Source organism: Diabrotica virgifera, chromosome 9 (genome assembly GCF_917563875.1).
Source record: "Diabrotica virgifera virgifera chromosome 9, PGI_DIABVI_V3a".
NCBI classification, from domain to species: Eukaryota; Metazoa; Arthropoda; class Insecta; order Coleoptera; family Chrysomelidae; genus Diabrotica; species Diabrotica virgifera.
Window position 1 is genome coordinate 211543800 of NC_065451.1, and position 13449 is coordinate 211557248.

Sequence of the window (13449 nt, forward strand, 5' to 3'; positions counted from 1 at the left end):
CTGGCCTAAAGCCGCATTTGCTGTCATCCAGTGTGGCCTCGATATTTTCTCGCAGCTTTTTCTCTGGGATTATTTCTTAGATTTTACTAGCAACTACCAACAATGATAATCCCCTGTAGTTAGAAAACTCAAAGTTAGTCAAAGAAATAATACAGGATCCAAAAAATAACAAAAGGACAGGAGAAAGTGATATCAGAGCTGAGATTTTAAGGAAGGCAACGAAAGACGGAAAAAAGAATATTCTGCTTGCCATTAGCAGTTTGGCAAAAGGGAGAAATGCAGAAACAATGGAATAGCGCTCTTATGTGTCCACTCTTATGTGGACAAATATTATGAGGCCATTATTTTCAAAACTTGGTATTTGCTTGAGAGCCATTTTTTGGGAAATCGACAAAAAAACAATGTCCAAGCAACATTTAGCTCACAATATAAAGAATTAATAACGTTGCTTAGAGTTTTATCAATGGAAATTAGAAGTTTCTAGGCTCCCATTTTCCTATTTATAATTGAAATAAACTTAGCAAAAATTTTTTTTTCAAAAGACTGTTGATTAGTGGGTTTTGGAAATATAGACTTCATATTAATTCTTATCAATAATTATAATAAAATGAACAATATTACAGATTTTAAAACGTTTTTATTATATACTTGGATTGGTTGTTGTCATAGTCCCCGCAAATTTTGTAATCCATTTTAAAAATAGTTCTAGACTACCTAGGTACCTGAAATTTTCAGAATAGCTTAGAACTAGCTAACAATGCAATATTTAACTGCTAATATACAGGGTGATTGATTAGTGGGGTAAAGCTCCGTAGATCCGTTATAGTAATGGATAGGGATAAAAGTTAATAACAAAAATTGTAGCCAACTTTTAACTTCACATTACAAAATTAGTTAGAATGTTACGGGGTGTTCGATAACATCCTGTACTGTATTTTACCCTGTATTTTATTTTATATTCAGAATCTTCTTCACTTCTCCATTACAAAAATATAAAGGTTTAGTATGTTATACAGGGTATGCAAAATTATAACCAATTTTATATGAAAATCGTAACAAGTTTAACTCCCTGTATAAATAAAAATAAGCACAACGGCAATGGCTTATTAATGCCATATTTTTTTATTTATTGTCAAAATTTTCATAAATAATCGATATTGCTAATTTTCTTCATATTGAATACAGGGTGAGTCAAGACCCAAGTACATTATTTTCTCAGTCATTTTAAACACCCTATATTTTATATCACTATCGAAAAGTACCATTACCGTACTTTAATTTTTATATAACATTCCCTATGTCTAAATTTATTAGTTGTCGAGATATTTTTCATTTTTCAGAGCAAATTATTAATTAGGGGTCTAAATATATCCAAATTTTAGGCAAGCCATGTGTGAATTGTCTAAAACTGACGATTTACGATTACTGATTATTATCAATCTGTAATCAAAGTTGGTTACAATTTTTGTTATTAACTTTTATTGCTATCTATTACTATAACGGATCTACGGAGCTTTACCCCACTATCAATCACCCTGTATGGATAAATCGATTTTTTTATTTCAAACTATTTTAAAAATGTGAGTAATGCAATGATATTTTAAAGTACGTTAATAAATCGATATCTACAAATTGATGGTGGGTCAGTGGCATTAGACTGCAGATAGAGAGTTCCCTAGTTCGAACACGGCTGTTGCGTGTCTTTTTTTAATTTTTTAATAAATAATTATATATCCCTAAAATTCATATCTTATAAGTTAATTATTATATGTATTGTTATGATCTGCTTCTTATTAATTTTATATTAATTATTATTTATTTGATTAATTGTTTAATTGTCGCAAATCATACATAAAAATGAATAAAAAATCTCAGGGTGCCTTTTTATACTATTAAAAAAAAATCTAAATTATCTCACGTTATACTTATCTTCTCTCGTGGGTTCAGTATCTCTTAGTTGATCCTAATCGGGGTAAAATAGGGAAAAGAAATAAAGCAAAATATTAAAATAAACATACAGAATTGTCTTTTATTTATCAAAATCAATACTCTAAAATCTATCAAATCTAAAACCTGTGGACACAGATGTCCGAATGAAATTTCTACCATTTAAATTTATTCTAGTTAAAAAAAATATTTATCGGTTTGTTCCCGATGACTTTGGTACAACAAAATAAACAAAATCAAATTATGTATTCGCAAGATTAGCTATACTCCCTATTTACTTTCTGAAATATTGGAATTTTAATTCCTATGCTTTTTACTCAAAATTTTAGTTTCCGAACATAAAAATATCTTTCACATAAGTTGACTGACCTTTTGCTTCAATCACTCTGATGTCTTCTCGTGACCCAAAAACAGCTCTCCCTCGTTGACTATGTTAAAGGCTACTCATCAAAGCCCTCTCCGTTCTCCAGCTTCAAAACTATCAGCATACCAGCACCAATTCTCCAACAAGCCGGGCCTCTTTTGACACGTACTCGATTCAAACAAAACTCCAAAAATTCTCTGCTCTCCTTCTCACAATAATACAGAATCAAAGAGGTATTTCGTCTCAATTTGATCTGTCTCTCGTTCCACTTTTCAACACTATTCTCCACTATCAAACAGCCACTGGTACTTCGAAAACGTCGAACTGCTCCTCAGCGATGCCAAAAACATAATGACTTCTTTTTCAAACTCTCTCAATCATCCAATCCACTTTTCCCCTTCCACATTGCCAAGAATCAGAAACATCGACTTTTCCATTCGACAAACAGTCATTTTCAAAATTATTCCGACCATCCTAATTACTTTCGGAGAACCCTACAATATTTACTCGGGTTGAAACACAAGATATTAAAATTCCAAACTTTCTTTTAAACCACCTTTTCTAGAAAGTGATAATTACATCTACCAGTGGATTCTATAGTTCTCGTAATAAACAATCTATTTCCATTTTAAATCTAAATACATCGTCCTTTTCACTTTAATTATTCACAAAAGTCTTTAATGGTTCATCGGAAAGCTCATTAAAAGAGAAATCCACTTACATCCAAATTAAATTCTAATAAATATTTACAGCTCAATATACAGGGTGTATCAAATTTATGTGCCCGCGTTATTTAAAAAAAAATTTAATATAATTTTCATTTTGCTTTTGATTGATAAATTGAAAACACAATAGTATATACCATTTTAAACAACCGTGGTATTATAAAACTTTTTTTTATACTAGTGTAATACATACATATATTCGGTTTCATAACATCTTACGACGTTGTCCGACTCCCAAACGCCACTGTATTCTGTCCTGAGTTAGGTCTTCATTTAGATTTCGAGCGCTAATCGCTTTCCTAACTCCCCGATTCCAGCTCTGTGGTGGTCTTCCTCGTTTTTTCTTCTCTGGGGGTTGCCACATCATAGTTTTTTTAGGCAATCTTTCGTCCCCCATTCGGCTCACATGCCCATACCATATGAGCTGTTTTCTTTCAATATCCTCAACTATAGACCCATTTGTTGTTTTATTACTTAATTCCTTATTCTTTCGGCTCTTGATATTCTCATCGATCTTCTGATAACATCCATTTCCGTGGCTTCGACCTTTTTCTTATATTTCTTCGTTGTTCTCCATGTCTCGGCTGCATAAAGTAGGCTAGTTTTAACCATTGCCTCATATATGTTCCATTTTCTTTTCTTTGATATTTCTTTACTCCATAGAACTCCGTTTAGACATGCTATAGCTCTTCGTGCTTGTATGACTCGATGTTCTATTTGTCGTTCGTCTTTTCCACTACGGTCGAAGATGATGCCCAGGTATTTATATTCGTCACATGGATTTATTTTTTGATTGTCTTCAATATCGAGTTGTTCTGCTTCAGTGCCACTTCTAGTGTAATTTTTGGAATTATAATTTTAACAGTTAATACACCTACTAAAAATTCATATTTTATTCTTTCGAAACATATTGTGTCCTGTATACAGTGAGCACGTAAAGGTTGGAATAAATTCATTTTCTCGAGAATGGACGATTTTGGAAATAAATCCCGAAACAGGTCAATTTTTATTTTTAAATTGTGACTTTTTGACATATGTGCCATACTAGTGACGTCGCCCATCTGGGCGTGATGACGTCATCTATAATTTTTTTAAATGAGAATAGGGGTCGTGTGATAGCTTATTTGAAAGGTAATTTAATTCTCTATTCAGTAATATAAACATTAACATAATTATTTATACAGCGTGTCCAAAAAAAAATTATTTATACTAAATTTATTTACATAAAAAGAAGAATGTGTGTAATTTATTTATCTCAAAATACATTTTACTGCTATCAGAAAACAGGAAATAAAGTTTATTTAACAAAAAAATAGTTTTAGCATTTTAGCCGCCCACTCACCTTCCTCTTTTTGAACATTTAATTTTTTTACATTTGAACATTTGATTTAAGGGAAAAGCAATGATTATTTTTCAAATAAACATTTTTTCTGTGTTCTAAGAACCTTAAAATGTATTTTGGACTAAATAAAAATTACATGCATTCTTCTTTTTATGTCAATAAAATTAATTTAAAAAATTTTTTTTAGACACCCTGTGTAAATAGTTATGTAAATGTTTATATTACTGAATAGAGAATTAAATTACCTTTCAAATGAACTATCACACGACCCCTATTCCTATTTAAAAAAATCATCGATGACGTCATCACGCCCAGATGGGTGACGTCACTAGTATGACATATACGCCAAAAAGTCGTAATTTAAAAATAAAAATTGACCTGTTTCGGGATTTTTTTCCTAAATCGTCTATTCTCGAGAAAATGAATTTATTCCAACCTTTACGTGCTCACTGTATATCAAAACTGTGTTATTATAAAAAGTACTTTTTTTATTATAGTGTAGTTTTTGGAATTTTAAGCATTTTATATCGTCAAATTATTTTATATTCACTCCTATAAATAATAAAAACGTTTTATTATAAAAAAGTTCTTTTTTATAAAAGTGTAATTATTTATTTTATCCACTTACCTGGCGTAGTATTCCTGGTTTTGCTATTAGCTAAGGACCTTGTGTCATGTTCAACTAGTGTAAAGAGAAGTTAGAACAATCTTCTAAAATCTAATTTTTAATAGTTAAAAAAAAATACACATAAACATCTGTAAATACATTAAACGAAACTTTAATCTTCTGGAATTTTGTCTACAAAACTTACGTCGACTGCAAACGAGTATCCTTCTTCATAGGTCAATTGAAATTCTGCAGCGGATGCCTCGCTGTCGAAAGTTGCCTTCAAAGTCCTCCAACTGTCTCCAACACCTCCTGCCCACTCAACAGCCGTCCAAGTACATTCATTATTTTCTACCTGAAAAAATCACATAGTGTTAGGTCGGGCAAAAAAAGTCGATGGTTTAGAGAGTTTGGGTATTTCAAAGACTTTTAAGCGTTTGTTTTCATTGTTGTGTTATTTGTATCTCACATTAGCAGCATGCATTAAATCATTTGTAAGTTTCTGAAAAACATTTTAAGGCTTACCTCCAATTTGGAATTTGTTCCTATCATAGTGCTACTCAAATTGGCTTCATTCTCATCATTAAAGATAATTCTAGCAGCGAATATATTAGGGTCGTAGAATATCTGTATGTATCCGGTCCCAACAGGTTTCCATTGATTGTCGGGGCCTAGTTCGCTTAAAGTACACTCCTTACTGAACATAGTCCTACAAGTAAAAACACATCATAAAAATCTATAGTGATCAATAAATAGGATAATACATGCCAAGTTTTTTATATTATGAGGGATCTGATAAATAAAATAATGGGGAATGGTCTACTAAATTTTATCCTCTCGGTCTATGTATATAAAAGAATTACCCATCATGCATATCCATCATAAAAATAAAACATGAAACCTAACCATAAACTCTCAAAACCGGGGATTCCCAATGAACTGTCAACATTAGTGACAGCTGACAGTTCTTCTTTTTCTAAATGGCCTTGTATTTGTGATGCCACAGAATACATGGACTGACTTCTACAATATGGGTGTGTTCCTTTGTTTTTAGGTGTAACACTATTTATGAAAAAAAGTGTAGAAGTGCTACACTAAGTCGTTTCTATGTAGATGTACTGGTACACTCACTCTTTTCTTTGAAAAGTGTAGCAAAAAAAGTGTAACACTGCTGTAGAACACGTTGACGGACAGAACGTCTATAGACGTCTTATTTCCATTGATGTAATGTGACACAACGTCTATAGACGACATTTTTAAAATATCAAGTTGCGACAAAAAATCGGTGTCAAAAAATGTCACATTACATCTACAGATGCTTATGAAATGTGACACGAGTCATTGGTCGTTAAAAAACTCATTGTTTCCATAAACTATAAGCGGTAAAATAAATTCAACAATTTTTTTATTCTACTTTGCAAAATACATACAGGGTGATTGATTAGTGGGGTAAAGCTCAATAGATCCGCTATAGTAATAGATAGCAATAAAAGTTAAAAACAAGAATTGTGGCCAACTTTGAGCTTCACATTACAAAATTAGTTAGAATGTTACAGGTTGTTCGATAACACAGTGGCAGACCAAACTTATGTTTTTTTAAATGGAAAACCCTATATTTTATTTTATATTCGAAATCATGATAACTTCTCCATCACAAAAATATAAAGGTTTGTTATGTTATACAGGGTATTAACAACGTTATAACCAATTTTATATGAAAATCGTAATAAGTTCAACTCGCTGTATAAATAAAAATAAGCAAAACAGCAATGGCCTATTGATGCCATATTTTTTTATTTATTGTCAAAATTTTCAAACATGATTGATATTGCCAATTTTCTTTATATCAAATACAGGGTGAGTCTAAACGCAAGTACATTATTTTCTCAGTAATCTTAAATGGAACACTCTATATTTTATATCACTATTAAAAAGTACCATTACCGTACTTTAATTTTTATATAATATTCCATATATCCAAATTTATTAGTTTTCGAGATATTTTCATTTTTCAGAGCAAACTATTAATTAGGTGTCTAAATTTTTCGAAATTTCAAGTAAGCCGTGACTGAACCGTTTTTATGAAACGTAGGTTCATCTCTTAATAGTGCATTATTAAAGAAATCTATCTGTTGATTGATTTTATCTAAGACCCATTCACAAAATAATATTCTCTTTTCAAAAAAATCTTCCTGAATTAATTCTTGGTGCATTTGAATGCGGTAAGGGTGCATTCTGTTTTTTGCATGGAGCAGTAAGTTTGTTCTTTTTCTTTGGAAATATTTCCTATACTTGTATGTGGATTTTCAGTAACTGCCAGTAACACATTCATTTCGTTTTCCTCTGTTACAGTACATACTTTTGTACGTTCATGTTTTTTATATGTAACTAAACCAGGGCGGTTAAACTGATCCTTTAATCTTTCAAAGCTTGCTGTTGTAGGTTGTCGTCTTTCAGGGAACCGTTCATGCTCATGATAAATTGTTACCGATACTCTCCCAATATCCAGCCAGATATAGATTCCTCAACGGTAAAATTCATCTCAACTATTTAATAACACAATAACAGTCTTATCATAATGAACTGTCAGATTTCGACAATTCGGTCGACGGCTTACTTAAAATTTGGAAAAATTTAGACACCTATTAATAATTGGCTCTGAAAAATGAAAATATCTCGAAAACTAATCAATTCAGGCATAGGGAATGTTTTTAAAAATGAAAGTAGGTACGGTAATTGCACTTTTCAATAGTGATATAAAATACAGGGTGTTCTATTTAAAATTACTGAGAAAATAATGTACTTGCGGTTTGACTCACCCTCTATTCGGTATAAAGAAAATTAGCAATATTAACCATTTCTGAAAATTTTGACAATCAATAAAAAAATATGGCACCAATAAACCATTTCTGTTGTGTTTATTTTTATTTATACAGGATGTTGAACTTGTTACGATTTTCATATAAAATTGGATATAACTTTGTACATACCCTGTATAACATAACAAACCTTTATATTTTTGTGATGGGACAGTTAAGGAGATTTCGAATATAAAATAAAATACAGGGTGTTCTATTTAAAAAAGCAAGTTTGGTCTGACACTAGGTTATCGAACACTCTGTAATATTCTAACTAATTTTGTAATATAAATCTCAAAGCTTTCTACAATTTTTGTTATTCACTTTTATTGCTATCTATTACTATAGCGGATCTATTGGGCTTTACCCCACTAATCAATCACCCTGTATTATAGTGTCACAACACTTGCTTATAAATTTGACGCACTGTCCATCAACGTGTTAAATATTTGGTCTTAGATTTAGTTTACTCTTAAAATTAACACCAAACTTTGATTTTATATGTATGTCATTTTAAAATATGATGTATCCTCGATATGATATTAACTTAATCGTGGTATTTTCGTTCTATTGATTTCCTCTTTTAATATTGGTAACACCCCACTGCATTCTGCTGAGGAATTGGCGAGACAATTGGTTTCATTTAACATAATTAGAGCCGTCTCTTTGATTTTTCTCATTTTACCATCTGTTTCTTTCAGGACTATACTTGGATCTTTCCACTGAACTCTATGTACCCATGCGTGTTTACATATTATTTGAGATATATCAAATTCTCTATTTTTAAAAATGTATAAACATTTTCAATTTCTTTGCAATCCGAAAATGCACCAGCCTATACTCTAGTTAAATCGGAGAGTGCAGGAAGCGTCTATACCGGTTTCGGGTATTTTTTTACCCTCATCAGGTGGAACTTTCTCTGGTTACTATCCCCCGTGATTTTCAAAAATTATAAATCATACGGGTGCCGAGACGAAATTAAGATGAGGGAATTTTAAATAATTCACGTCCCATCTGCTCAGCGTGGTAAAAGTTCCAACGAGAAAGATTCCTTAGTACTCCACAAAAAAGTAAATGAATTAAAAATATATAAACATTTTCAATTTCTTTGCAATTCGAAAATGCAGCAGCATTATACTCTAGTTAAATCGAAGAGGATATGGGACTACTGATGAGGGTAAAAAAATACCCGAAACCGGTATAGACTCTTCCTACACTCTCCGATTTAACTAGAGTATAATGCTGCTGCATTTTCGCATTGCAAAGAAATTGAAAATGTTTATACATTTTTAATTCATTTATTCTTTTGTGGAGTACTAAGCAATCTTTCTCGTTGGAACTTTTACCACGCTGAGTAGATGGGACGTGAATTATTTAAAATTCCCTCATCTTAATTTCGTCTCTGCACCCGTATGATTTATAATTTTTGAAAATCACGGAGGGTAGTAACCAGAGAAAATTACACTTGTTGTCAATCTGGTGGTATGGGAACGATATTGTATTGTCGATTTCTGTGCTACTTGATTGATTACTTATTTTGTCTCTATTTTTAATATAAGATTGATGTTCACTTATTCTAACGTTTAATGGTCTTGATGTTTCACCTAAATAAAAATGTTCGCATTCACAAGGTATTTTATAAATACCATTCTTTGTTCGTTCTTGTTCATTGTTAGGTTTAGTTTTAGATAAAATAGATCTCAATGTGTTGTTTTGAATGTTGTTGAAATGTTGAATTTACTTCCTATCGTTTCAAGTTTTCCGGATAATCCTTTTACGTATGCTATTATTTTCCTCGTATTACTTCTTGTGAATGTTATAGGATCCCGTTCTAAGTTGTTCTGTTTGATCCATTTTTGAAAATTCCTTTTTTATAAACTACAAAGGATACGCAAATAAAAACGTCAATTTTAAACTTAGACCAGGGCGAATCTGTTTTGAGGTGGATGTGAGAGGTGGCATTCGGATTTATGCAGATAAAGTTAGGTGACAACTTCAATAATTATAATTGACTTATGCTCCTTCTCAAATATGACCGGAACATAAAAAAATTTAAATATTTAAAAATTTCGAAAAATATCGATTTTTTTCTACTTTCATTGCTCATAACTTTGAAACGATTCATTTTGGAACAAAGTCGTAGGAAAAGAAAATAAAGATAATCGATTTTTATATAATATACGACTGATTTAAAACGTCTTAAATTATTACCCTTTGGTTGCACTTAGAACCTTCATAATTCGCTTAGAAAATTCTTACAACATATTTAAACCGTCCACCAAATTTCATTAAAATCGACCTATGTAATAGATTTTGCATAATAATTTTTTTTTAAAGTTCAAATTTTTTAAAAACTTTCTGAACAAAAAGTAGACCATTTAGAAGTTTGCTAATTTTTTTTTACATATAAAGAGGTTCTCTACCTATCTAATACACTTTACAGAATTAAAATCGGATTATTTAAGCGGCCTCAGCACTGTTTTAAAGTTATAAACAATTTTTTGGCTTATAAACAAATACAGTGATGACGTTTGAGTTGGCATAAATTCATTTTCTCGAGAATACGCGTCTCTGGAGATAAATCCCGAAACATGTCGATTTCTATTTTTAAATTCTAAATTTTTGGTATATACAGTGAGCACGTAAAGGTTGGAATAAATTCATTTTCTCGAGAATGGACGATTTTGGAAAAAATCCCAAAACAGGTCAATTTTTATTTTAAAATTACGACTTACTGACATATATATCATACTAGTGACGTCACCAATCACCAAATGAGAATAGGGGTCGTGTGATAGCTCATTTGAAAGGTAATTCAATTCTCTATTTAGTAATATAAACATTAACATAATTATTTATACAGGGTGTCCAAAAAATTTTTTTTTAATTAAATTTATTTATATAAAAAGAAGAATGTGTGTAATTTATTTAATTCAAAATACATTTTACTGTTATCAGGAAACAGAAAAAAAAATTTATTTGGCAAATAAATATTGTTTTTTGCATAAATTCAACATTAAAGCCGCCACCCACCAGCCTCGTGACAGTTTGAACATTTAATTTCGGCGAAAAGCAATGATTGTTTTTCAAATAAACATTTTTTTCAGTTTTCTGAGAGCAGTAAAATGTATTTTAAACTAAATAAATTACATACAATCTTCTTTTTGTCAATAAATTTAATCAAAAAAAATTTTTTTTTGACACCCTGTATAAATAATTATGCTAATGTTTATATTACTGAATAGAGAATTGAATTACCTTTCAAATGAGCTATCACACGACCCCTATTCTCATTTAAAAAAATCATCGATAACGTCATCACGCCCAGATGGGTGACGTCACTAGTATGATATATATGCCAAAAAGTCGTAATTTAAAAATAAAAATTGACCTGTTTCGGGATTTTTTTCCAAAGTCATCTATTCTCGAGAAAATGAATTTATTCCAACCTTTACGTGCTCACTGTATATCATACTAGTAACATCATCCATCTGGGCGTGATGACGTAATCGATGATTTTTTTAAAATGAGAATAGGTGCCGTGTGATAGCTCAATCGAAAGGCTATTCAATTTTGTATTCACTAATATAAACATTAACATAATTATTTATACAGGGTTTGAATTAATCAAGTTTTTTTGAATTAAATTAATTACAATATTTAGATTACGTCATCACACCCAGATGGATGACGTCACTAGTATATTTATGCCAAAAAATTATAATTTAAAAATAAAAGTCAATCTGTTTCAGGATTTATCTCCCGAATCGCCCATCCTCAAGAAAATGAATTTATTCCAACTCAAACGTCCCCACTGTATTTCTTTATAAGCCAAAACCTTGTTCATAACTTTAAAACATTGCTGAGGCCGCTTAAATAAACCGATTTTAATTCTGTAAAGTGTATTAGATAGGTAGAGAACCTCTTTATATGTAAAAAAATTAGCAAACTTCTAAATAGTATAATTTTTCTTCAGAAAGTTTTTAAAAAATTTGAACTTTTTTAAAAAAATTTAGATTGCAAAATTATTCTGCAAAATTTATCAGGTCGATTTTAATGAAATTTGGTGAACGATTTAAGTATGTTGTAAGAATTTTCTAAGCGAATTACGAAAGTTCTAAGTGCAACCAAAGTGGTTGAAAAGCATCGAATAAAAACAGGCTTATTTTGCCCCCTTATTTTGTATTTATTGCTATTTTGCAGAATGGGTAATAATTTAAGACATTTTAAACCAGTCGTATATTATACAAAATTCAATTATCTTTACTTTCTTTCCTTATGACTTTGTTCCAAAATGAATCGTTTTAAAGTTATAAGCAATGAAAGTAGAAAAAAATCGCTATTTTTCAAAATTTTTAAATATTTAAATTTTTTTATGTTCCGGTCATATTTGAGAAGAAGCATAAGTCAATTATAATTATTGAAGTTGTCACCTAACTTAATGTGCAAAAATCCGAATGCCTCTCACATCCACCTCAAAACAGATCCGCCTTGGTCTAAAAGGATACTCAAATAAAAACGTCAATTTCAAACTTAAATTTGTGGCCTATTCCCAACAAAGATACTAAATGGCATTAAGACACAAGAAAATAGCTTCAGAACAATATATATTTTTTAAATTTATACAATTAGAAAACAAATTATTTGGCTAAAATTTAGCTTAATTACCTCTCATATTCTTCATCCTCAACGTATTCATCATCATCATCGTACTTATACTCATCATCATTTTCCTCGTTATCTGGATCCAAAGGATCCTCTTGGGTCTCGCTATCCCGACTTCTATCATTGCCGAAATCTTCTACAGTGACGGGAAGATCCCCACTTTTGTTCGGCGAATTGGCTATACTGTACAAAACGTCTCTGATGGCATCGCTGAATTTAGCGGCCGTTTCTTGAGTTCTAAATCGTACAGCCAATTTTTCGAAGCAATGTTCATCCTCGGTGTAGTTATACCCGGCCCAAATCCATGCTTTGTCGCTGGTAGCCATCGGTTGGAGCTCGAAATTGGGGGTTATGAGCTGGTTGAGGACTACTTTGAGTACTTGTTCGCGTCTCAACACCAGCCGGTAGGTATCTGAAATTTAAACACATGAAAAATGACCCCAAAAAGGCAATCGAAAGCACGACTTACTTTTCTCTTGGTGCCAAAGAACCTTCAGCTGCCCGACTCCTCTTTCTTTCCATTCTTTGGTATCTGCGTCGAATCTAAAGAGTTTGGCTCTCTCGTTGAACACGACGGCTTCGTTTTCTTCTCCCGTGGTTACTGTAACGGCTTCTGGAAGAGGTATGATTGGTTCGTAGTGAGGATCATACTCTTCGTTGGCGTTCGAGGTGTTATTTTCGTCGTCAGATTCGCCTTTAGAGGTGTCGGCAGCTTTCTTGACGTTTTTAAATACTGGCGCTCCGGTACCAAGGAACGAAAATGATTCATCTGAAAAATAGCAGATCCATATTTCACTCCAAATTAAGTTAAAAATTTATGATTTTGTTTAAAAATCGTAAAAATTCTCACTATACTATTCCGGAAAGGTGAAAGAAGAGTAGGGTTTATAGTAACCAAAAGACACCATTGGCGTGCATAAGGGTAATATGACCCGTATGGG

General features: G+C 31.5%; 1 protein-coding gene across 1 annotated transcript in view; it reads right to left on the bottom strand.

Annotated features, from left to right (window-relative positions):
• Positions 1-5087: 5087 nt before the first annotated feature.
• The window catches only part of LOC114326109 (E3 SUMO-protein ligase RanBP2), a 43170-nt gene continuing 34808 nt past the window's right edge, over positions 5088-13449 (bottom strand). The window contains exons 10-13 of the mRNA XM_050662413.1: positions 12978-13277; positions 12512-12920; positions 5511-5694; positions 5088-5340 (exon numbers count right to left, since the gene is read on the bottom strand). Of these exons, the coding sequence (XP_050518370.1) occupies positions 5158-5340; positions 5511-5694; positions 12512-12920; positions 12978-13277 (1076 nt within the window). The 3' untranslated portion in view covers positions 5088-5157. The remainder of the gene's footprint in view (positions 5341-5510; positions 5695-12511; positions 12921-12977; positions 13278-13449) is intronic.